The sequence below is a fragment of the Staurois parvus genome, unplaced genomic scaffold (genome assembly GCF_062004578.1).
Source record: "Staurois parvus isolate SC_StPar_1 unplaced genomic scaffold, SC_StPar_1.0 ptg001400l, whole genome shotgun sequence".
NCBI lineage: Eukaryota > Metazoa > Chordata > Amphibia > Anura > Ranidae > Staurois > Staurois parvus.
In genome coordinates this window covers 684,934-711,856 of record NW_028319196.1, presented here as the reverse complement: position 1 = coordinate 711,856, position 26,923 = coordinate 684,934, and the positions used below count along the sequence as shown (strand labels likewise).

General features: G+C 43.9%; 2 protein-coding genes across 5 annotated transcripts in view; one reads left to right on the top strand and one right to left on the bottom strand.

Annotated features, from left to right (window-relative positions):
• The window catches only part of LOC149436208 (dedicator of cytokinesis protein 7-like), a 251,727-nt gene that overhangs the window by 101,553 nt on the left and 123,251 nt on the right, over window positions 1-26,923 (bottom strand). The window lies entirely within an intron of this gene.
• ANGPTL8 (angiopoietin like 8) lies at window positions 10,020-20,290 on the top strand. Its single transcript, XM_089661879.1, has 4 exons — window positions 10,020-10,353; window positions 13,204-13,350; window positions 13,452-13,562; window positions 18,530-20,290. The coding sequence occupies exons 1-4, from the start codon at window positions 10,081-10,083 to the stop codon at window positions 18,551-18,553; spliced, it is 555 nt and encodes a 184-aa protein (XP_089518005.1). The 5' UTR covers window positions 10,020-10,080; the 3' UTR covers window positions 18,554-20,290.

The window sequence follows — 26,923 nt, the reverse complement described above, 5'->3', positions numbered from 1 at the left end:
AACTAACTGGAGGAAAGCTCAAAACTGATCTCAGAAAGTACTATTTTACTGAAAGAATAGTTGATGCTTGGAATAACTCGATGGACCACTTGGTCTTTTTCTGCCGTCACTTTTCTATGTTTCATCCGCAGTTCCAGCACGGCATTCAAAACACATTGGGTGCGCAATCTGCTGCGGGTTTCAATGCATTCCTAACAATACCCCAAATGCAGATCGTAATCGCAGCGGATGTGCCTGAACCAGATTGCATGGTACCACAATATCATGTGATTCGACTGCAGTGCATTTTTTAAAAGTTGTGCATGCACTACTTTTGGTGCGATCCAGTGGGATTTCAGCCCATTCAAATGATAGGTTCAAAAATTGCACCACGCTAAACTGCACAGGAATGCAGCCTGTGTTCCCATTAGGTTCAGGTGTGAACCATCCCAAAGCCCTGGTTCACATCTATGCGGCTGTGCAGGCTGCGTTTTGCGTGGGCAAGAGAGACCATTCATTTGAATGGACTCCTGTACCTGTGACACATAGAGAAGAAGTCCCTGCACTTCTTTGGAAACCGCAGCCCACACGGGAACTTTGGTCTGGCGTTTGTAGAGGGTTTTTTAACGCACGGGAACTTTGGTTCTCAGCACGGTTGCAATTTCCAGTGCGGGCAGCGTGCCGTTAGAACTAAGGCTACGTTCACACTAGCGTTGTGTGCAGGCGGCAGAGAGGCGTTTGGGAAGCGTTTTTACTGCTTCCCAAACACCTCTGCCAATTCTGCACATTACAGCACATGGTGCTGTTCTAACGGGAGCGTTTGCATCGCGGCAAAACGGACGCCTCTGGTCGAGTCAGGAGGCGTTGAAGCCTCCTATTCTCGTCTATGGTGCCGCTCCGCAAACGTTTGTGGTGCGGTTGCGGGGCGTTTGCGGAGCGGTAACACCACTCAAACTGCATTATAGGCGTTTGTGGGGCGTTATAAACGCTCGGCAAACGCCTAGCAACCGCCGCTAAACCGCGCATGCGGCGTTTGCGGAGCGTTAAAAAACCCTCTGCAAACGCTGGACCAACGCTTGCCATTTGCTATAGGGGCGTTTGGCAAGCGTTGGTAAAACAGCCAAGTGTGAACGAGCCCTTATGGTACCCTCCTGTGGGTCGGCATTCCTCTGTGCGGGTGGTGCGGCTGCACGGATTTTCCTGCGGATCCGCAGTGACACCACCCGCACAGATGTGAACCTAGCCTCAAGGTCTCAGTGCCAGAAATGAGCTACACTTTTTATTTTACCTTGACATAGGCTTTTAAACACAGGATGCTGAACACAAGCACAGCTGAGCCCTGCCGGTTCTTGCTGCATCCATGACACCGGACCACCTCCCCTTTCTGGCAAAGCAACGGTGACAGTGCGCAGTGGGCATAGCCGATTCAGCCAATGGGAAGGCAGCAGACGGCATTACCTTTGTGTAACCTTGGGGCGAGGTCACCTGTGTTTACCTGGCAGTGACAGCAGACGAGAGCAATAAGTGACTGAACTGAAGTAATAGTCTGACTAAGGGGAATTTAAAATGAAACTAATCCAGGTGGGAGAACAAAATTTAACCCTTCAAGGCCTTGATGCCATTTTAAAATGGAACCAATAAACACAACTTTTTTCCACCAGAAAGGAATCGAGCTCTGCACCATGACATGGCTTTCATCCTCCGGATATTGCTTTTACTGGGCTGTAATAATAGAGGGGTATGTCGGATCAGCAAGCAAGCAGAAAAGGTGCGACCAATCTGAGGGCAGTTATTGGTTCCGTATCTAATGCCAAGCATACATGGGTGGAAATTCGACCGATTTTTTGTCCGAAGAATAATCGGATGATTTTCGCTCTGTTAGTGGGTCAATGGCACCAGCCGATTTTCATGGTTCCTCCCCTTTTCAGAGATCGGGCATGTTGGAAAATTTGTGAAAAATGACCGATTTCCAACTCAATGATGGTCAAATCGATCGTTTTTTCCAAAAAGAATATGCGCATGAGCAGTGACCTGGAAGGAACAGAAGTTTCACCTGTTATATGGGGTGAACTTTATGACTTGGTCGGACGATTTTCAAAATCATTAATGGCACCATCGGATTACCGAGCAGAAAAGAATATGCGCATGAGCCATGACCTGCAAGGGACAGAAGTTTCACCTGTTATATGGGGTGAACTTTATGACTTGGTCAGACGATTTTCGAAATCATTGATGGCACCATCGGATTACCGAGCAGAAAAGAATATGCGCAAGAGCCTTGACCTGCAAGGAACAGAAGTTCCGCCTGTTATATGGGGTGAACTTTATGACTTGGTCGGTTGATTTTCAAAATCATTGATGGCACCATCGGATTACCGGGCGAACAATGTTTTTCGATTTTTGAACGAAAAATCGTTCGTAATTCCACCCATGTATGGCCTGCATAAGTTCAGTATCCAATCAAATTAAACTTTTGTTTTTGCTGTTTAGGAAGCTTTCACACTGATCACGATTTCTACTGTCTTTGTGTTAAAAAAAAGCGGAAAAAACCCCACATGATCATTAAATCCTATGGCACTTTTCACAGTAATCTGCTGCGATTTTCAAAGTCCTGCAAGCTGCATTTTTGGTGCAAAAGAAAAAAAAAAAAGGGAAAAAAACCCCAAAATGCACATCCCCATTGAAATGAATGAACGCATAAAAAACACATTAAAACCACACCTGTGGTTGCATTTTTGGTACATCGTTTAAGTCACGTGTTCTTTTTTTCCCCCACGGGTGCCAAATGCACCGGAAAAACCGTTTTTACTGCGTTTTTGCAATGCAATAGTGTGAAAGTCTTAAAAAGGAACTGTATACTGTAGCTGCTTTTAACAGTCAGTTACTTACCAATGCCTGGTGTACAGCACTGTCTTCCTGCAGTTGATTCCTCTTACCACTGTGGGTCCCCAGAGCTGCCATCTAGGGTACGGGAGCCGGATGTGGCTTCCAGAGGAACCACATCCTGCTCACCACTGCGCATGCGTGGGCTTGCACAGTGCCTTGTGGATGTGTCCCAGGAAGCTGTGGAATGGGAGGGGAACAAGATGTCATCCTTGTGGAAGTGGGAGAAAGTACTAATAAAAATCGGTACTCCTCTCCCACAAAAAAGCTGCAACTCAGTTACAGGCTGGGGGCAGAAACAAACCAACGGGACATCACTTTTCCAGCAAAATTCGACTTTAAGCCTGGGTTCTCACTTAGTGCGGTGCGGCACATTGCATTTGATTCGCTCAGGAACCGCAACACATTCCTGTGTGAATTACATGCGATTTCTGTGCGGTGCAATTTGAACCACACATTCTGTAGGGCTCAGATCGCGCCGCATCCGTGCCAAAATAGTACAGGACCCTTTTTCTGTCTGCACCAAAAACGGATTGCATGGGTATTCACACCTATGCGATCCCATTCTGCACATCGCACCACATTTTGCGATTTCAGGGTGATGTTAACTTAATACAGTGTTTCTCAATCTTGTTTCAGTCAAGGCACCCTTTAAATTTATAGACAGTCCCGAGGCACCCTTTACATTTATGGACGGTCCCGAGGCACCCCATTCTAAAAAACTATTCTACTATTTTTGTATAACGCAGTAACAGCCACACATGTAGGACACCCAACACTAGAGGTGATTTATTCTTTCAAAGCAAATACACTTTTGCACACTGGTACTGACTAGTATTCCAGTGTTTCTCCTCTCCCTCAGTTTTCTCTATCACTGAGATAATGTGACCCCAGCACTGATGGAGAGGGGCAGGGGAGGGTCGAACTAGGATGCTGTGCAGGCAGATGACATCCTCCTCATCAACTGATGATGTTATTGGCTGTCAGGATGCTTGCGGCTAGAAGGTCATAATGGTGCCTGTGTGCCCGTAATGAAAACCTGGGGCTTTGTGTAACTAAAAGGCAGGCTTGTTCCACCCGCTGGCTTGTATACAAGTTTTGGGCAATTTTTTTACATTTTGCCAAGGCACCCCTGAAGAAACCTCAAGGCACCCTGGTTGAGAAATGCTGAGTTAACATACACACTCGCAGCAGTTCGAATGAACGGGGTGTGATCATGATGCGGTGCGGAAATCGCACAGAAACCGGGGCATCAGTGTGAACCCAGACTTCAGGTAACTGTAGTGGTTTTCGTGTACTTGTAACAAAACAGTGCAAGCACCAAGAACAGTACCCATTAACGATTACATTTTCAGGGCAGGATTTCAGGGTGTTCCCTTCTTCTTGGTCCAAACAGTACTCCTTGAACTGAAAAGGGAGCAACCCAAAGGCTTGTCCTAAAAATGTAAGACCTCGTTCGCACCATGGTGCAGAGACTTCAGTTTTTCTGCTTGGGTTCGGCAAGGGCACTATGAAGTCTATTGTTCTCTATGTGCGCTGTTCACACCACACTAGTATCATGTGCAGATTATTTCTTTGCAAGAATCTGTAACATGTACAAAACTCATTGAAGTGCGCATGAAAGCTGATGTAAACTGATGTCTCTAAGTAAAATCTGCCTGTCAGTTTCCATCAGTTTTTCTGCACGTATGGTGTGAGCCAGGCCTAACAGTTCATGCAAATAGAAATGGATCACGCAATGTTGTTGAAATGCTGCTGGTGTTGAGAATCAGGGCTGCTGTTAGAAATCACGGGGCCCCATACAGCCAACCTGACAGGGCCCCCCCCTAGGAGGAAAAAAAAAAAACCAAACCTTTACTATGCTTCAGTTACGAATAAACACAGTGAGTAATGGGTACCGATCACTCACTGTGTTCATTCAGGAAAGAAAGGGGCCTGTAAACGGGACATATTTATTATTATTAATACTACATGTACTTATATAGCGCCATCAATTTACGCAGCGCTTTACATATATATTGTACATTCCCATCAGTTCCTAATCCTCAAGGGGCATACAATCTAAGGTCCCTAACTCACATTCATACATACACACACTAGGGATAATTTAGACAGGAGCCAATTAACCTACCAACGTGCCTTTGGAGTGTTGGAGGAAACCAGAGTACCTGGAAGAAACCCACACAGGCACAGGGAGAACATGCAAACTCCAGTCAGGTGGTGCTGTGGTTGGGATTCGAACCAACGACCCCTAGTACTGCCAGGCAGAAGTGCTAACCATTTAACCACTGTGCTGACATGTATACAGGACCCTTCCCCCCACTCTCCATCCTGAGGGATCCTATGATGTGCTTGCAGCTGCTGGTGGGAAGGAGAGGACGAAGGGGGGGGGGGGGGCGGTAGCACTGCAGGGGGGGGGGCCTGGGCAGCAGGGGGAAACGTATGGTATTCGTGGAGGGTCATGGGTGTGGCGGGGAGGCAATTACTGGAACCGATCTTCTGTATGGCTCACTCCGCAGCAGCTGAAATCCAGCGGGAGGGAGAGGAGAAAAAGCCAGCTTTCAGCTGCTGCAGAGAGAACCATACAGGGGATCAGATCCAGTAATCGCCCCCCCCAACACACCGATCACCCTCCCTTCCCACGTCTGATTCACTCAGCTGCCTGGGCCTCCCTGCTGGCCTGGGCCCTGTACAGGAGAACTGGTGGTACCCCTTTTATCCATGGCCCTGATGGGCAGGGTGTTGTGGGTGGCACTCAGGCTCTCTTGGAAGTGCTGGTTTTGCCTGATATCTGCTGATCAGAGCACGGTGCTGTAGCAGGAACAGTGTCCATAAAACAGCTTCCCTGTCTGATTTTAGAACATTGTCCAATCCAGCAAACTACAGTCAGATATAGAAGTGGCCTCATGCCCCCTCCTGCCCCCTCCTGCCCACAAAGTATGCAAAGAAATACAACCCCCAGGGCCATTCATTTCAGGAGAAGACAGGTTTGGGCAGAATTTAGTTTCTGCTGCTGCGCTCCTCCAATAAGGTCGGGATCAGTAATATCGGTACAAATAAGTACAGCTTCCTACCATGATTATGTATGCTTACCCCCTATTCCTCTATAATCCGCCTGTTCAGTGGTCCGGGCTCCCATCCGCCATCAGCATCTACAGACAGTCTTACATAGCAGGCTGTGCTTCCTGCTTAGTCGTGCAGTACGGCCATTGGGCTGTAACACTCCTGTGCTGTAGACATCAAGCTGGCTGAAAATAGGCTTTATGTGGATTATTGATTAGGCCATAAATGAATATATTGGTCTCAATGGTTGCTAAAGTGGTAATAAAGGCTGCATCTATCTATTCATAAAACCGTTCCCTCACCCCACCTCCCACCTATCCTGCATACATGGTATTAAAAAAAAAAAAAAAAAAAAAAAAAAGATCTGTGCACTTAACTTTTTTTTTTGATCACTTGCGCCCAAGGAAGTTTTACACCCTTCATGACCAGGCCATTTTTTGTTATTTAGCACTGCGCTATTTTAACTGGTATTTGCACGGTCATGCAATGCTATACCCAAATAAAAAGTATATAATTTTTTTCACACAAATAGAGCGTTCTTTTGGTGGTATTTTTGTATTTATTATATAAATGCAAAAAGACTGAACATTTTGAAAAAAAAAAAATTTTTTTTTTTACTTTCTCTTATAAAACATATTCAAATTTTGAATTTCTTCATAAATTTAGGCCAAAATGTATTCTGCTACACGTCTTTGGTAAAAAAAAAAAAAAAAAAAAAAAACCAAACAATAGAAAAAACCCCAATAAGTGTATATTGATTGGTTTGTATGAAAGTAATAGTGTCTACAAACTACTGTATGGTATATATACTGGATTTTTTTATATATACTAGTAATGGTGGTGATCAGTGACCTATAGTGGGACTGTGATAGTGCGGCAGACAATGTGACACTAACTGACACTAGGTGGGAACTGACTGACACTGACATTAATACAGTGATCAGTGATAATATTATACATTGTCACTGTACTAATGATACTGGCTGGGAAGAGGTGAATATCTCAGGGTAACCAAGGGGTTAAGTGTGTACCTAACAAGTGTGTAACGTGCGCAGCTTTTTAATAAAAATCTCTTTGTTCCTTCTCCCTGCCGTGCAGGGAGAAGAATCAAGGAGATTGTTCCCTCTGTACACAGACCTGTGTTTGTCAATGCAGGGCTATGGGCTGTGATTGGACACAGCTGATCAGCAGGTCATTGAATCATGGCCGAGACCCGCTGACAAAAAAAACCCACTGTGTCTAATTATTGCAGGAGCCGGCGCGGGGGGGGCGAAACAGGAAAACAGGCAGCGACATACAGGTACGTAGCTGTGTCCGTAGGAGCCACCTGCCTGCACAATGCAGGTGGGTGGTCCAAAGTAATTAATCTGGTCTGGTTGTGACATCACCCATAGGCTTCCATGGCCCAATCACTGCCGAAGCTCCCCCCTCCCCCCCTGCAGCAGCCAGTCACAGACACAGGGAAGATGGAGCAGCAGGACAACATGAACAGGCAGAAAAAAGTTAGGGCGCCTGATGTGACAGCATTGGGCAGGTAATAGGTCCCGTTTATGGAGACACTGGGGATCTAATTAGACCCTCAACATCTGCCCTGCAGCTAATAAGGCACAGACTGTGCTTGATTAGCTGCATCTTTGGCTATGGTAGCCAAGGAATTATAGCTGTGAAACCAGGAGCGACATAACACATGCAGGGTTCATTCGTTGCATGGGAGATCAGAGAATAGAGGATCCATATTCACCTACTGTTCTCCCTGTGGGACCCATTTGCTGTGGACCTGGGAGCCCTGAATGAACAGAAGAGCCCAGGAACCAAATGAGGGGCCACACCTTCACAGCCCCATAAAAATTGTCTCTAGAACTACCTGGATTACTTTGTCTGAAATTCCTTCATTTGCTGTAAAATTTAATACCAAGCTCACGGCTGCAGCAGCGGTGTGCCTGTTGTGACCCCTTGCATACCGTGCCATTTATAAATGAACCTTGGTACACAAGGGGTTAATGTTACTATTACACCCACCCTCCCAATGTAACTTTATCTTACACGTCTCTATCCCTTGAAATAACTTTGTTGTATATCTTAGGGCTCGACAAATCCCAGGCGCCATGTTGCAAGGGTGACTAGAAATTACGACCTGGTGCCTGGGTTCGCAATGTACTGAAATCGCAATGTCATTCCAGTTTCGATGCAATTTCAATACAGGTGCGATTTTGCCAGGTTTCTCTCTCTCTCCACAACTGCCTTCCTTTTTTACTTCAATGCCAAATCGCCTCCGATTGACTTCAATGCCAAATCGCCTCCGATTGACTTCAATGCCAAATCGCCTCCGATTGACTTCAATGCCAAATCGCCTCCGATTGACTTCAATGCCAAATCGCCTCCGATTGACTTCAATGCCAAATCGCCTCCGATTGACTTCAATGCCAAATCGCCTCCGATTGACTTCAATGCAAAATCGCCTCCTATTGACTTCAATGCAAAATCGCCTCCTATTGACTTCAATGCAAAATCGCCTCCTATTGACTTCAAAGCAAAATCGCCTCCTATTGACTTCAAAGCAAAATCGCCTCCTATTGACTTCAAAGCAAAATCGCCTCCTATTGACTTCAAAGCAAAATCGCCTCCTACTGACTTCAATGCAAAATCATGCCCCATCTCATACTCTGGACGCCTTTAGGTAAACTCATCTCTTTAGTGAAGCCTATCACCCCTCCAACTAACAACGGAAGTTTTAACTCTTTCATCAGCTCATCCCCCACAGTTATAACCTTTTGTACCACTTGTCCCACCCTATTAGATTGTAAGCTCTTATGAGCAGGGCCCTCTTGTATTTTAAATGTATTGTAACTGTACTGTCTCCCTTCAGATTGTAAAGTGCAGTGCAGGGTGGCATAGTGGCTTAGTGGTTAGCACGTCTGCCTTGCAGTAAATGGGTCATGGGTTCGATTCCCGACCATGGCGCCTCCGGCATGGAGTTTGCATGTTCTCCCTGTGCTTGCGTGGGTTTCCTCCGGGTGCTCCGGTTTCCTCCCACACTCCAAAGACATGCTGGTAGGTTAACTGGATCCTGTCTAAATTGTCCCTAGTATGTGTATGTATGAATGTGAGTTAGGGACCTTAGACTGTACACCCCTTGAGGGTTAGGGACTGATGTGAATGTTCAATACAGCGCTATCCTAGATTGTAAGCTGGAAAGAGCAGGGCCCTCGAACCCCTCGTGTATTGTATTGTTACTGTCTTGTCTCATGTTCTGTCCTCCTGCTACTGTACAGCGCTGAGCATACCCTTTGGCGCTATATAAATACTGTATAATAATATAAGTACCTGAAATAAATAGTTGTCGCTATATAAATCATGTATATTATTGAAACAGAAAGTGTACAAAGCCTTTACACCCGTATGAAAATATTTTGCAGCAAGTATAAATGTAAAAGTCGCTCCTCTGTTCCCCTCCTTGGCCTCCTTTATTCTTTCTTTCCTCTTCCCATCCTGATCCCATTTTTTGTTCTTCCTTCATTTCGCATGGAACCTATAGGTAGCCCTGTGGTGCAGTACAATCTAGTTCAGGGATGGCCAACTGTGGCCCTCCAGCTGTTTTAGAACTACAAATCCCATGAGGCATTGCAAAACTGACAGTTACAAGCATGACTCCCAAAGGCAGAGGCATGATGGGACTTGTAGTTCACCAACAGCTGGAGGGCCACAGTTGCCCACCCCTGCCCTAGTTGAACCATAGCCATGCTTTACCCCCCTTTGTATTGAATTCTCCCAAATGTTTCTTTGTGGTTCCCAGTTGTATGTTCTACACGTGACTTTTTTCTCCATGCCTGTGGGCATCATGTTCTCCGATACTTCTGTCTATGTATTTACATGTCCTAAGCTTCTTTCTAGCTTGGAAAACCAATAAAATGTTTGAATAAGTAAATAAATGTAAAAGTCGCATTAAAAACTACTTTTAGGCAAAGGCATGAGCGAAGAATGTGTGCTTTACAGGCACAGCCGAGGCAGACAGCTGATCCTGCCTCCTCACCCTCTAGCAGCATCTGTTGAAATATCCAATCCATCTTACATAATCCAAGCCTTCATACACATCCTCCCTGCTCACACGTCTCATTCACTGGGACACCTGCCCCGTCTCTCCAGCCACTGCACACTATGCTGCTCCTTCTGCTCGTCTTGGTGTTGCCCTTCTCCCTGGGAAATGAACACAGGAGGCCTGCGCTGCAGGAGGAGTTCAATGTACTTGTATATGGGACGCTCCAGCTGGGCGAAGCATTGAAAGACACCTACAGCTCCACCACCGGGAAACTGCAAAAGATTGCAGGTAGGCAAGCGAGGCAGGAGCAGACCATGGAGAGGCTGAAAGCCGAGGTTTCAAGAGCGAGGCAAGCAAGGAGGAGGCTTGGTGTGGAGGCTGAGAGACTCCAGGTAAAGTACTATTCATTGCAAATCAGTCTGTTTGATATTGAATAGGTTGTGAGTTAGTACAGTGTATGGTCACTGCAAAAACCATCAACTATAGAACAGAGCTGTTCTAGAGGACACTTGGGTTCTGCTAAGCCTGGAGAGTGCAAAATCCGGCTCACTTCTGCATAGAAACCAATCGGCTTCGAACTTCAGCTTGCTCAATGAAGATTTGGCAATAGAACCAGCAAGCCGATTGGTTTCTATGCAGAAGTGAGCCGGATTTTGCACTCTTCAGCTTTAGGAAATAAACCCCTCAAGGTTCTAAATACACTATTAGTATGTAGTGAGAACTTCGAGCTGAAATCCGGGATAAACCAATATTGTTTTAATAAGAAAAATCATGCGTATTCTTCCTTGCCTACCGGGCACTATTACCCCCTTCCTGTCCAGGCCAATTTTCAGCGCTGTCGCACTTTGAATGACAATTGCGCAGTCATACAACACTGTACCCATATGAAATTTTAATATTTTTTTCACACACACATAGAGCTTTATTTTGGTGGTATTTAATCACCGCTGGGTGTTTTATTTTTTGTGCTATAAAACAAAAAAAGAGCAAAAAATTTGATTAAAAAAAGGTAATTTTTCTTCTTCACTGATGTGCGTTGATGAGGCTGCCCTGATAGGCAGCAGTGATAGGCAGCACTGATGAGGTGGCATGGATAGGCAGCACTGATGGACATTGATAGGCGGCACTGAGGTGGCATGGATAGGCAGCACTGATGGGCAGACACTGATGAGGCTGCACTGATATGCAGCAATGATGGGCACTTATGGGCAGCACTGATAAGCACAGGTCGTTGACACTGCTAAGCGCAGGTGGGTGGCACTACTGGGCACTGATCATCAGTGTCAATCTGTTCTCTGACAATTGCCAGATATCAGCAGTACTTTCCTCATGCTGTGACAGCGTGAGGAAGGTGCAGCCAACCGGCAACTGCATTTACCCAGTGATCTGCTGTGTCATTGGACACAGCTGATCACATGGTAAAAGTCCACCGTGATTGGTCTTTTACCACATCACATGATCAGTTGTGTCCATAGGACGGAGATCACTGGGGGCACACAGAAGGGCGCGTTCTGAGAGGACGTCATATGACTGGACAACCACGCTAAAGCCGTCATTTGGCTATAGCACGGTTGCCAAGTGGTTAATCTTGCGTGCTTTATGTATTTTTAGTACTTGTGGGACTTTGCCTTATGCAGATGCTTCCTGTAATAAAGACCGGTCACTGCTGCCCTCTCTCCTTCTGCAGGGCGATTGGTCTTCTCTCCACCCCTCCTGTAGTTTTCTGCAGGCAGCCTATAGTGGGTGGAGCTGCTGAGCCCCTCTCACCGCTCTGCTCTCTGCATAGGCTACGTACAACACAGTGATGATGTCACTGCTACTTTTACAAGGTAATATCTAGGTTTGGAAAGGCACACAAAGGACATTTATAGCCTTTGGGCCTAATAAGTAAAATATTAATAAACATTTTTGCCTGGAGCTAGGTTTCAATTTGTCAGCAGCAGGTTAACACGGGCAGCAAAGGCAGCACTTGTACCTTAATCTATTCGAGCATACGGAGTCCTGAAAAGTAGGGTGCTCTCTTATCCAAGAATTTCAACATACAAATGTCAAGCTGTGCTCCACGCCTTCTGCCTTCCTGACCACACTATTGGTTCCTTGATGCAATGGGCAGCTTTAATGACTAACAGTATAGTGTGCAAGGGGGCCATACAGAGATTGTTTTCTATGCTGAAACAGACACTTGCCAAATAGATCCCCTGGATTTTGGGGCAACAGAGGTACTCAAGCAGGTATAGAACAGCACTGAAAAGTTTAAAGTGGCTGTAAACCTCAGACATGAATTATAAACAAAGCATATCCCTCTATAGCAGTGGTTCTCAACCTGTGGGTCGTGACCCCTTTGGGGGTCGAACGACCCTTTCACAGGGGTCCCCTAAGACCATTGGAAAACACATATTTCCGATGTGTAAAGAGCAGCTACTGTGTAGAAAGTAGCTACTGTGTTGAAAGCAGCAGTATTGGAGGTAAAACGACACTCATGAATTATAATTACTGGGTAAATAATTTTATGGTTGGGGGTCACCACAACTGTATTAAAGGGGAACTGTATTAAAGGGCCACGGCATTAGGAAGGTTGAGAACCACTGCTCTATAGTGTGTACTTGTCTGAATTAATAGCACCAAGTGTAATTTCTGTCTGCGACTTCATTCCTCTGCTATTAGCATGAATCACTTCTGATAAGTCTTCCTGACACCAACAGAAAAATGGTGACGGGGAGGGACCTTCAGATTGACATCCTCAGCTCTGTTCCTGTAAGCTGTGTGGAGGTTGTGTGTCCCTTTCTTCTAATCAGCTCTCTTCACTGAGCTCTGCAGTGTGTAATTTCTGCTCTGCCCCGTGCTTTCTGGACTCTCAGACAAGCTTTATAATTTCAGCACTCTGAACGGCTGTAGAGAAGAGAAGACTGCTGGTAAACAGGTACAACATATGTAGGAGGTTTTGTTTAATCTCTGCGTATCACCTGAATCAGTCACTTCACTGGGTATATGTAAGGGTTTACAACCACTTTAATTCCTTCAAAAGGTTTATTTCAAGAAGGAGTTAGTACACAAATCAAAACTCTGTTGCCTAAAAAAGCGGGCTTCAAAGCTGTCTTTGATGTCTATGTTGGTCAGGCTGCTGTCAGAACACCACATGGCGTTTTGATATTTGATAATGAAAGATACAATAATCTCCGCAATTGTTTCCTCAGTGGAAGACCAGAAATAGATGATCTCAAACTCTATGATCTTTTATACAGAGAGAAGAGCAAGAAGAAAGAAGTCTCTTGCAAAGAACGGAACAAGATGTAAGAGAGATTCAGACAGAATATGGTGATCTGGCGAACAGGGTTCAGGCGCTAGAGCAAAAAGTACAGGTGAAGGAGTGGGCCATGCCAGACATAAAGGTAAGTGTTGGCTCCTCAATATGATGTCTGCAGGTCTTTAAGACCATTATTGCGCAGGACACCACCGACCCCTTCTCCTAACCTTCTCTTATTATTTCCAGGACAAAGTGGAAAGGCAAAGTTTAATTTTACAAGTACTCACACAGGAAGCTGCACGACAAAAGGAACAGATGGCAAAACAGAGGGAACGACTACTTCACCTTTTGAAACAGGCAAGTTCCGTTTCTGATTGTCAACATTAGAAACTTTAGGAAGGGTTTTTTTCTGGGGGTTTGCTCAGGAAACAGCTCTACAGATTTCTCAGAATAACCTAACAATTGTGTTTCAGTTTCTGAAGTTGAAATGCCAGCAGATATGAATAGAATTGTTGTACTTACCATAAAATTCATATCTTGAGTGACACAAGAAATCTTAAAATTTTAGGGTGTTATGGCCACCTACAGGAGGACTGCATGCTGGCAAACAAATAAACTGTTGGCCAGGCCAGTGGGTTTGTTGTAAATGCAATCACAAGAGCATAGTCATAAACAAAGGGGGGTGAGACCTGTGTTACTCAATGGACTCTGAGAAAAGTTGTTTACGGAGAATAGAGAATTCTCTTTTCTTTATCATCCATTGAGGGACAAAGAATCATCCACTGAGGGACACAGAAATAATGTTTGGGGCAAGCAAAAACAGTCCCACTGAGGGGTGGGAACTACAGCAAACAAGCCAAACATAACAAAATAAAATCAGGACAGCCTGCAGCTCAGATAGCCACCTGAAAAACCTTGCATCCAAAGTTGGCATCAGATGAGGTAAAAAAAGTCTACAGGGTTGAACCTACAAAACATATGTACAGAATACCAGGAGACACCCTTGCAAATCTGAGAAACATAAGTCTGAGGCTTAAAGCTCACTGCCCTAGTGGAGTAAGCTTTGAGGAGAAAACAATGAACCCAATTCTTAAGAGCATAAGTCTGAACAATGATCTGTTTGAATCACTTCATAGAGGTGTGGAATACAAAGCCAAGGTGCTCTTCTTGAGCAAGGCAAATAGGTGATCAGTCTTCCTGAAAGAAGTAGTGACTAAAAAAAAAAAACAATAGCACAACCCAAACCACATCCAAACAATACAGATAAAGTTCCATTTGTGAACTGGATCCAGACAGAAGGATAAAAGAAAAATGTCCTGATGAAGGGGAAAAGAAGAGGCCACCTTAGGAAGAAAAAGTCCTGGCCAATAACACCACCTTCTCCTTGTGCTAGGACAAAAAGGGTCTGTTGTAGGTCAGCTCAGACACTTGTGATGGCCACAAGAAACACAACCATGTGTGCCAGATGAGAATATCTCTGAGAGGCTTGGACAAGGGTCTCTGAAGCTTCAAATGAACAAGATTTAAATCCCATGCAGTGAAAGGGAATTAGATGGAGGGGGGTGGGTGGGACAGACCACATAGGAAAGCCTATGCATAAAGTTCTATGCACAAGTGGAAAGCCAACAGTCTCCGAATCACAGACTTAAGAGTCTATCAGAGCCCTGTGAGAAGTCTCACAAGCTACCACATCTGCCTAGGCCAAACCAGAGCTATGTTCTTGCCGAGCAGATCAGGGAAGATGTTTCATTGAAGAAAAAGCATTGATCAGGATGTACTGATCCCAAAGAGTCACCAGTGCATCCATGGCTTCCACCAGTCAATCCATGGATCTAGATACAGGCCTGTCCAGTTTGTTGTTGAACCTGGAGGCCAGGAGGTCCACATCTGCCACCCCCTACCTTTTGCTTTGGAGGAGCTCCAGGTCCAGGCACTACTGGCTGAGAAATTCTGCCTGCCAACTGGGAATGTAAATGGCTGGTAAGCTTAAAACAAATTTCTGCCCAAGACAGAATTTTCTCTATCCTTCTTGCTGTATTAAAACATCTTGTTCCTCCCTGATGATTGATGTACACATACCGCCGTGGCACTCTACAACTGGATCTGAATTGGAACAGGTTGAACAAGCACTGAAGGTAAAGACGGAGAACCAAAAGTTCCAATACAATAATCGTCTGACAACCAAGTCTCTTCCCCCTCCTCCAGCCCAATAGGCTGGAATCTGTCATTAGGATCCTCCTTAACAGGTTGGGGGTGGGGGAGTGGGTGGACAGGGGGACAACTTCCCCAATTCCAATGCTCAATCCTGGAGCCATAAACCCAAGGACAGTCTGGTCCTGAAAATTAACAGAATCTGTTTGTCCAAATTCACAAATCGACTTGTCGTATGATGACAGGATATTTGCTGCAAATGTCTGCAGTGGGATTGGGCAAACAGAACTGCCTTGAAAGAGGCTACCATATGCCCCTTGACCCTAGTACAGAAGCACAGGGTCAGGAGGCTTTTGGATTGAAGAACACAAACTTGAGACCTGAAAGTCTGAACTTTCTCCTAGGGAGCAAACTTTCTGGCCTGGAATGTGGGCAGGACCAATCCTAAATATTCCAAGCCATTAGTCAGAACGTCTGTTGCCATTGCAGATGCTGATGGTGAAGATGAAGATGCTGAAGACCGGGACCTCCCCATTCTCCAGTGATCGAATACTCTGAACAGCGGTGTTGATTGGATCAGTGTTTGTGGGGGTCTGTTAAGACAATGCCGGCCGCTGCTTTTTGTGTGAGATCCTCAGTCTAACCATCCTAGGAGTGTTTAGCCCAGGGTATTTTAGTGCTCCGGCCAGAAATGCTGCTCAGGGAGCATGAAACTTGTTGACTGGAGCACTATGCAGGAGGCATGTCTGATCACTGGAGACCCAGACTGCTGCACTGTGTGAGAATATTTGTCTGGGTCTTTACCCTGCTGTAGGCAGTTTTGTAGAACAGCAAAGCATAAACACATTAAAAATAAAGCCATTCTTTACTTTTTATGCAGCCTGACTGTACACTTCTGTTAGAAGATAAGAGTCCAATTTTATATTTCTGTCTGTCTCTAGCTTCACTACTTTCTGACAAGGAACAAGATTGTAGATTAGAAAGGTAGAACTTCAGATCTGCAGACTTGTTACAAAGGCACTGACAGCAGTGGGTTAACATAAGAGCCAGGCAACTTGCATTCTCAGAAGCAGAGGTCGCCAGTGGCAGCCATCATATTCTCTCACTAATTTTCTTTAAGCCAACAGGCAATCATAATGACAAGGCAATGCTACATAGGAAAGTGTTGTTTTCAGTGGTTTAGACAAGATTAAGCCTGAGTTCACATATGCGCGGGGCTGGTTTGCAGTGAGTTTTTAAGCCCTGTCCGATGCAACTTCATTCAGCGGTTCAGGTGCGAATTGGTAAAGTGTATGACATTGGAAATCGCACCTGAACCAGGCTGAAAATCGTACTAGACTCTTTTTGAAATTGCACTGCGGCCAGTCCACACGTATGTGAACCAGTTCCTTAGATAGGCTTTTTGGTTTACATGTCATGAGCATCAGATATGGTTCAAAATGCATCCAATTTGCATATATGTGAACCAGGGCTTAGACTTGCACTGAACAATGGGGGTCATGCATTGCGAAGCAATACTAAGTAGGAAGTACAGCATGCATCTGTAATGACCAATATGGCTGCCACCATGGGCTATACCAATAGTAGTGCAAAAGTGGGCATAACTTTTTTGCTAACTTATATAGATAGTTCAAATTTCACATGTTGGCAGAGTAACTTCCTCTACAGCATTTTTATTCTTTGCAGGTATATAAAGAATTCCAGGCAGAAGCAATGTGCTTTCACGGAGTTCTTGATGGAGGGTGTGCAAGCTGTCTGTCATCCACAGAAGGCTACAGAATATTGATGGTGATGACACCATTGACTAAAGCAATACGCACATATGGATGAAGAAATTTAAAATGGCGTCACCTCCATAAACATTCTGTAGCCTTCTGTGTATGTTGGACAGCCTGCTCCCTCCTTCCTCAAGAACTCAATGTTGGCACATTGCTTCTGCTTTTAATCCATTATTTACTTGCAATGAAATAGAAGAGTTACTATAGAGCAGCCATCCTCAACCTTTTTACCCCAGAGGAACCCTAATAATTGTCAGGTCTCAGGGAACCCTTCCTAAAATCAATTCATTGGCAGCCAGTGGGAAATATGCCCCTTCTAAAAATGGATAGGAAGAACAATGGCCTTTTCACAGTGGTGGTCTGGATGCCACAAATATAGACAGCTAAAAAGACCACTGGGTTCAAGTAGCTGGCTGTGCCAAGTCAAGTTGATCCAGGAACTATGTAGACACCATCAGATGGAAGGTCCATCAGCCAAATTCTAAGGAACCCCTAGCAACCTCTGGAGGAGCCCTGCCTGAGAATGGTTGTTCTAGAATAGCCATCCTCAACCTTTTAACCCCAGAGGAGCCCTTAAAATTGTCAGGTCTCAGGGAACCCTTCCTAAAATCAATTCATTGGCAGCCAGTGGGAAAAATGCCCCTTCTAATAATGGATAGGAAGAAGAATGGCCTTTTCACAGTGGTGGTCTGGATGCCACAAATACAGACAGCAAAAAAGACCACTGGGTTCAAGTAGCTGGCTGTGCCAAGTCAAGTTGATCGAGTAACTATGTAGGCACCATCAGATGGAAGGTCCACCAGCCAAATTCTAAGGAACCCCTAGCAACCTCTGGAGGAACCGTGGCTGAGAATGGTTGTTCTAGAATAGCTGTCCTCAACCTTTTAACCCCAGAGGAGCCCTTAAAATAATTTTCAGGTCTCAGGAGACCCTTGCTAAAACCAATTCATTGGCAGCAGCAGGAAAAATGCCCCTTATAATGGCGGCTAGTGAGAAAAATGGCCCCTTCACAGTGATGGTCTCGATGCCACACATACATACAGCTAAACAGTCACGTTGATGCAGGAACTATGGAGGTACCATCAGATGGAAGATCCATCAGCCACAATCCAAGGAATCCCCAGCAACCTCTGGAGGAAACCTAAAGTGCCACAGAACCCTGGTTGAGAATGGTGGCTATAGAGGAAGAGTTACTCTACCAAGTTTGTGAAATGAAAAAAAAAAAGTTATGCACACTTCTGCAACACTCAATACAACACTCGTATTTTCAAAACTACACAAAGTAGATCATATTTATATGTAACAAAAAAAAAAAAAAAACTTGTCTTATGGCCATCCTGCTGGTCCTTAGTAACTGCAAAGGTTCATTAATGGTAATTCTGCTTTCCTGTCTAGGCTTCTGCCATCCGTTCCAGTTGACACTGTACGTGGTCTGATCAGAAGATTCCATGGTCCTTCAAGGGCATTTCCTCCTCTGCCAGAACATGAATAAACCTAATGGACTGCGCAAGCTTCCTGGTGTCAAGACTGAAGACAGCCCCACAGGAAGACCAGAGTGCGCTGCCTAAACCATGTCTGGACAGCGGAGTCGATATGAGTATTTAATTGTTCCCAGCACTGGTGTATTTAGACCATCAACAGAGACTCAGCTGAGAATACTATAACCATCTAAACAAACTTTTATGTTTTCCCCCTGCTTTTACACTACACTCAGTACTTGTAATATTTATGTAAATGTTTATTTATATGAAACCACATTATTTACACTGTGCCTTACAGTGGCACTTTCTTGTAAAAGTCAGAGAATGCCGCTGGACCAGTCCCTCCCGATCTGCAAGTGGCAGTCACCGGCAAAAGGCTTAAAGTGATAAGATGAAAAAGATAAAAACACGGAATGTGTTAAATTGCATCAATTTAAATGAACACTTGGTAAGAAAGATGAAGTCTGACAAAGCATGCTGGGGCTTGTAGTTCTGCAGATGGAAAGTGTCAGCTTGTCTATGGTAAATAGTTCAGCCAACAGGTACTGCTGCCTATACAAAGATACGGGATGTACCTGTTCCATTACTGCATACTGAAGCATCAATACACAACAGGGGCGGACTGACCATTTGGAAACTCGGGCACTGCCCGAGGGCCTGGGGTCAGTAGGGGGCCCCATGAGATGCCCCTGGTACCTTTTTCATAGGTTTTGAGTTTGGGCAAGGACACGGGCCCCATGATCCCTTATTGCCCGGGGCCCCATGAGTTGTCAGTCCGCCCCTGATACACAACTACCAAATATCCCTGACATTTATTTAAGATGTGTATCTACTGAAAACACATATCTGTGTAGAATCTATAATGCTCCAAAAGGGGTCAAAGATGAAATTCAGCTTTTCAAAACTTAGATATTCTGGCTCATAGGTACCTAAAAGGTATTTAAAGTGGGCCTGAGCTTTGGATGGGAAACAATCAGTTTTTTGGTCAATTTTATTATTTGTAAAGAATATGTAAACTCAATATTTTATATTGCTGATATGTGCCTGCTGTACCATGCACTTGTATGAAAACCTATCCTGTTCACTTTGTAATGCTTCCTTTGTGTGAAATCTCTGGTGTTCCTGCCAGTCCCTCTGCTTTCCTATTAAAAACTGACCATGCTGTGCCCTCATGCCTAGTGTGGTCAGTTTTCTGGCTGTGCTGGGAGCTAATCCAATGATAAGGCTTGTGCTAACATGCCTCCCTCACGCAACCACCACCACATGCACAGTCTTTCACTGGCAAGATCAGTGTGCTGCTGTTCCTCCTCCCTCAGCATTCTATGCAGCTGAGAAGAGGGTAGGTGATCACTTTAAAAAAAAAAAGGGGGGGAATGGCATTTATAATTTTTTTTATATCTATGCACAAATGTTTTGCCTTTCAATTCTATTTTAAACTGAATGGGTTGGTTTACAGATCACTTTAAAGGTCGAACACTAATTGAATGAAAAACATGTCAACACAAGGCTAAGGATTCTGGCTCTGACTGTACTGCATTTCAAAAAGATCCGAGAGCTCTACTGGTTGGTTGGACAATACGCCACATTATATTCACATGTAATATTTCAGATTTACCTGCCTAATAAAGTTTTACTATTTACATGTTTATACAGAATAAAGTTTTTTGAGAAGTTATGAACATTATTAATAAATAATTTGTAGAAATCAGTCGGAAATGCCTGCAGACTTTAGGGCTCAGGGTTTGGTTTCGCTACCTATTGGAATGGCAGGCCAGACGGAACGGCAGAAAGTTGTTCTGGAGCCATGACATGACCACACATTGCTATCATTTTGTCATGTAATAAGATTTTTTTTTTCACAGATTGTGTGCATGTAAATACATTTTAACCTCCCTAGCGGTCTGATTATGTCAGTATTTCTGTGCTCAAAGCAGTACATTTTTTTGCATGGAAATGTGTAGTTTTTTTTTATTGTAGACCTGTAATTTTTAGGAATAACTCACTGAAATCTGTCCGAACAAGAGTCTAGTAAACATCCCGGGTACGATAAAATTTGAAACACGAAATCATAAATTATAATTAAATAATCATAAAAAATAATATAATATAATAAATTTAATTCAATAATATAATCAAACCAAAAACACTGAAATTTGAAATATAGCGCCAAATTCGCACATCGCTGAGCAAAGTCGCAAAATCGTTTTCAGTGTCTGATGACGAATTTCCCCCACGAATCATTATCACTCAATTCTGCAAGTGGTTCTAATTTACTATCGCTGTTCTCTAGCCGGTCTAAAACCGCTTTTGACCTAAAGGGACGCTTTTTGGACGCCATGGACGTTTCTCAGTTTCCAGGCAGAAAGACAGTAAAAATGCAGGCAGGGCACAGGACAAAGCACTCGGGACAAAATGTATGTGAAATGGTTTGATACAGGAATGTTATACTATGTGATTTTAGTGTATTTAGTGAATTTGATTTGTCACTTTTTGACATTTTTAAATTTCCCGCCGTTCCGTCCCCCTGTACTTCCCAACGTTACAGGGAACAGAACCCAGAAGACAAATGCTGGCATCGGCCAGAGGACATTGCTGGGGACACTGCAGGAGGGACATCGCGGGAGCGCAGGACAAGGTAAGTGCTGGAGGGATCCCGGAGCAACGCTGCAGGGTATTCCAGGGTGTAGCTCGGGGTTACCGCTTGTGGTACTGAAACTTTACCCCAAGCTACACTCGGGAATACCGCCAGGGGGGTTAAACAAAATAGATATAAAACAATATCGGTGACTAAAACCTTTGGTTTCTCTTTAATAAATAACACGTAGACTGTTTTGTTTCTTGGCCTACTGGCATTTTTGCCAAAAATTCTAAACTCCACGGATAGAAAAAAAAATCCTGCGTGCCAGAAGATTCCAGTGCCCAGGGCTGCGGTTTCGCTCCAAGGGAGGCAAGGAGGGGACGCAGGGAATGTTTAACTCGAGGTGGAAGGTACACACGCTGTAAATCACGCACTGATATTTGTTATTCTGAAGTTGAAGTTTTGTGGTTCTGGCTTTCTATTACTAATAAAAACAATGTGTGATTATTATCCTTTGGTATCCTCCTATATCCACATCATGACTCAAGTTAAAGTAGCAAGAATTTAAAGCTGAAGTTTAATCTGCTTATTTTCTGCCTTTCCTGTGCTCCCTCCCAATGCGAATTACATTTTTAAATACAAAAATTTTTTGTTTTTATTACATGCCTTATTTAAGAACCTGTGATGTCATCATTGGGTCTCTGTGCTTTTACATGCAATGCAGACAGATCATGGTTGGTGGGAGGAGCCAGAAGGCTGAGGTTTCCTGAAAACAGAGCCCTCGGATCTGGTACAAGCAGTGGGCTGGCTCCTGACAGGAGTTACACAAATATCTAAACACCTTCATGGGTAAGTCTCTGTCTAGAGTCACCATTCCCAGGCAAGCAGACTGCCCTAGGTACATGCCCACATGGTGAGCCTCCATGATAGAAATACCCAAAATGAAATGAATGAGAGGGCCAGGGACCATCATGCTGGGGAAGAAAGGACTATAATGCTGGATGTTCTCCAGCCAGGATATAAGGCAGGATCTGTGTGATTTACTGCAACTTCTAATGCACACTGTGAGAAGCTTACTGTGTGCAGTGGAGTCAAAGTAAGCATTTTCAATATAGAAGAGGAGTCTGTACAACTGTGCAAGATTGAAGGTAGGGCTTGAGGTCAGCTTTAACCACATTTAAGTACATTTACTGCAGTGAGGCAGCACGGGCAAGGTACAGTCACATGTATACACTATACTGCCAAAAGTATTGGGCCAGCCCTCCAAATCATGTGATTCAGGTGTTCCAATCCCCTCCATGGCCACAGGTGTATAAAATCATCCCCTAGGCATGCAGACTGCTTCTACAAACATTGGTGAAAGAATGGGTCGCTCTCAGGAGCTCAGTGACTCCAAGCGTGGTCCCGTGATAGGTTGTCACCTGTGTAATAAGTCCATCCGTGACATGTCCTTGCTACTAAATATTCCACGGTCAGCTATTAGTGATATTGTAACAAAGTGGAAGCAACTGGGAACAACAGCAACTCAGCCACCAAGTGGTAGGCCACGTAAAATTACATAGCAGGGTCAGGGCATGATGAAGCACAGTGCGTAGAAGTCGCCTACTGTTTGCAAAGTCAACTTTGAATTACCTTCAGATTAGCACAACAACAGTGTGTAGAGAGCTTCATGGAATGGGTTTCCATGGCCGAACAGCTGCATCCAAGCCTTACATCACCAAGTGCAATGCAAAGCGTCGGATGCTGTGGTGTAAAGCATGCTGCCACTGGACTCTAGAGCAGTGGAGACGTGTTCTCTGGAGTGACCAATCACGCTTCTCTGTCGGGCAATCTGATGGACGTGTCTGGGTTTGGCGGTTGCCAGGAGAACGGTACTTGCCTGACTGCATTGTGCCAAGTGTAAAGTTTGGTGGAGGGGGGATTATGGTTTGGGGTTGTTTTTCAGAGGTTGGGCTTGGCCTCCTAGTTCCAGTGAAGGGAACTCTTAAGGCATCAGCATACCAAGACATTTTGGACAATTTTATGTTCCCAACTTTGTGGGAACAGTTTGGGGATGGCCCCTTCCTGTTCCAACATGATGCTCACCAGTGCACAAAGCAAGGTCCATAAAGACATGGAGGAGCCAGTTTGGGGTGGAGGAACTTGACTGGCCTGCACAGAGTCCTGACCTCAACCCTATAGAACACCTTTGGGATGAATTAGAGTGGAGACTGTGATCCAGGCCTTCTCGTCCGACATCAGTGCCTGACCTCACAAATGTGCTTCTGGAAGAATGGTCAAACCTTCCCATAGACCCCCTCCTAAACCTTGTGGACGGCCTTCCCAGAAAAGTTGAAGCTGTTATAGCTGCAAAGGGCGGGGCCAACTCAATATTGAACCCTACGGGCTAAGACTGGGATGCCATTAAAGTTCATGTGTGTGTAAAGGCCACCCGACCAATACTTTTGGCAATATAGTGTATATATGACTGCCTTTTTCTGGGTTTGCAGGTGCACACAAGTTTGGCAGCTGATTTCAGCCAATGATTTTGGCTGAAGTCAGCTGATTAGCTGTGTCCAATCACACACAAAGCTCTGTGTTTACAAAACACAGAACTCTGTGTACAGGGAACAGCAATCTGGCTGTTTCTTCTCCCTGCAAAAAAGGAAGAAAAAACAGCCATATAGTAAACAAAAAGCAGCACATACACACTGTTAGCCACACAATTAAGCCCTTGATTGCCAAATGTTAACCCTTTTCCAGCCATTGTCATTAGCACACTGAGTGTGTAGAGTACTATCAATGATCGCTGTACTAGTGTCATTATTGATGTCAGTGTCAGTTAGTGTACCTGCCAGCCAGTGTCTGCTATTGCCAGATTGCCCACCACACTATCACAGTCCCACTATGCATTGCTGATCACTGCCATTACAAGTATAGCGTCTATAGCTGCGCAAACTCCAGTATATATGCCATAGTTTTTAGATGCTAGACACTATAACTTTTGCACAAACCAATTAATATACATTTTTTGGTATTTTTTTTTATACCAAAGACATGTAGCAGAATACATTTTGGCCTGCATTTCTGAAGAAATTTAATTTTTTCCAGATATGTTTAATAACAGAAAGTAGAGATAATAAAGAAAGAAAGAAATAAGAAATAATAAACCCAGTGGTGATCAAATACCACCACACTATTTGTGTGAAAAAATGATATAAATTTAATTTGCATACAGTGTTGCATGACCGTTATGCCGCTAAAGTAGAGCACTGGTGAAAAGATGCCCTGGTCATGAAGGGGATAAAACCTTCCAAAGATCAAGTAGTTAAAAGCAGACATTCTATCACAGGAGCTACTTTCACTCTTACTCTGCCTAGAACTGCATGACTATCGTACTGAATGTGGGGAGATCTCTCCCTAATGGGGGCACAAGTTGCGATAAAAACCTTGTGGAGGCTCTAACCTGTGCTGACCTATTCATGTGTGCACAGCCTGGGACTAGGATCCAGGATCTTCCCCAGGCAAAGGAACTGGGGATAAATGCAAGTACCTGTAGACAGTCATAAGCTGCAAGAACTTTATTAGTAATGTTCTATAATACACTGTGGTGGACATGAGAGTTTCTCTTTAATTTTGTTAAGAAGGCAGATGACAGTCTCTTTGGTGCCCTAATAACTAAGCCAACCATCACCTTTATGCTTGTTGACAGCACACTTTGCAAAGTGAGCATCATGGATACGCTCTAATAAAAATTTTTTACAAAAATTAAAGAATACATGCTATAAATAATAAAAATAAATGTTATATATATATATATATACACACACACACACATATACATACATACATAAATATATATATATATATATATATATATACACACACTCACACATATATATGTGTAAATAATAAATTAAAAAAGGGGCGTGGGGTCCCCCCTCTCATCCATACCAAGGGTCTGGTATGGATTTTGAGGGGAACTCCCACGGCAAAATTAAAAAAAAATAAAACAGCGTGGGGGTCCCCCCCAAAATCCATACCAGACCCTTATCCGAGCATGCAGCCTGGCAGGTCATGAAAGGGGGGACGAGCGAGCGGTGAGGGTTTGGTATGGAAGGGAGGGGGGACCCCATGCCGTTTTTTAAATTATTATTTTACTTGCCGGCAATTCTTTTACATTCAGCTGTCAGTGGGGAACCCCGCTGACAGCTGCAACATTAACATATGGTTGTCACTAATAAAATACCGCATGACTTGATAAAATAACTCATGCGGTATTTTAGTAGAGTTTACTTTTTTCTGACCTCCGGAACGGATTAATTGGTTTTCAATACATTCCTATGGGAAACGGCGTTTTGGTTTACAAATTTTTCGCTATACGAAAAGTCCCGCAGAATGAATTAAATTTGTAAACCGAGGTATGCCTGTATATATAATTTTTTTCTATATATATATCCACTTCATATAGAAGACAAAGGATGCCAGCAATTGTCATGTTCTGCCTATAGCTACCTTAAAGCATTACTAAACCCATGACCCATTTACCATATCCGATCTTCCACAGTACACAAAACATGGAAATACAATTATTTTAGTAAGTATAAACTGCTAAATGCCTTTTCTCATCAGCACTATATAACGTTTGGTGACTTCTATCAGTGCCCAGCCGAGCACTTGTTAAAGCTTGTAGGAGTTTTCAATCTACTGTCCATCCCCCGCAGCTATTTCCTCCTGTACCACTATCCCCTCTCTCCTAGATTGTAAGCTCCAAGGAGCAGGGCCCTCGATCCCCTCGTGTATTGAATCGTATTGTTACTGTACTGTCTCGTGTACTGTCTCCCATTATTATGTACAGCGCTGAGCAAACTGTTGGCGCTATATAAATCCTGTATAATATAATAATAATCTCTACTGATCAAATAATAACCGCGCTCCAATATTGACTAAAAAGTGCTTAGTGCTTATAATGTATATGCAAAATAATCTCCAATGCTGAGTAATTAGTACTATAAACTATAAATCACTGTGCAATGATAATATAAATGTGCCACTATTTCATCAATAAACCAAGTGCTAATTCATATGAAAATATATAATAAATGTAAATAAATATATAACAAATGTATAAAAAAATCAATATTAAATTATATTCAAAGTTCCAATTGCAAAAGTGCTAGAGTGTTCCAACCAAATCAGATGATACTCTCCTTCCCAGGAGTGGTATGCTTCAATCTTGCAGCTTTGTAATTAGCCTGTGTGCCTGTGAGGGATAAACCCTCCTTTGATCCACTCCTTGTTTCAACCACTGAATGCTCCTGTCTATGTTGATTATAAATCTCCAAAAATGACCATTGATCAAAACTCTTAAAGGAAGAACTTTTAAAAAGTCGGAAACCACTTAGCAACCAGCACCTTGCTCTGAATATGCTCAGTTGCTCTCTATTTTTAGGCACAGTAACAAAAATGTAGAGGCAGCAAGTTCTTCCTTTTAGAGTTTTGATCAATGGTCATTTTTGGAGATTTATAATCAACATAGACAGGAGCATTCAGTGGTTGAAACAAGGAGTGGATCAAAGGAGGGTTTAGCCCTCACAGGCACACAGGCTAATTACAAAGCTGCAAGATTGAAGCATACCACTCCTGGGAAGGAGAGTATCATCTGATTTGGTTGGAACACTCTAGCACTTTTGCAATTGGAACTTTGAATATAATTTAATATTGATTTTTTTATACATTTGTTATATATTT

What these genes read in the sequence shown, in the direction of transcription:
- ANGPTL8 (XM_089661879.1), top strand. Translation starts at nt 10,081, where the DNA reads ATGCTGCTCCTTCTGCTCGTCTTGGTGTTGCCCTTCTCCCTGGGAAAT. An exon ending in GGGCCATGCCAGACATAAAG is followed by an intron (nt 13,351 to 13,451) that starts GTAAGTGTTGGC and finishes TATTATTTCCAG; the next exon opens with GACAAAGTGGAAAGGCAAAG. An exon ending in TACTTCACCTTTTGAAACAG is followed by an intron (nt 13,563 to 18,529) that starts GCAAGTTCCGTT and finishes TTTCCTGTCTAG; the next exon opens with GCTTCTGCCATCCGTTCCAG.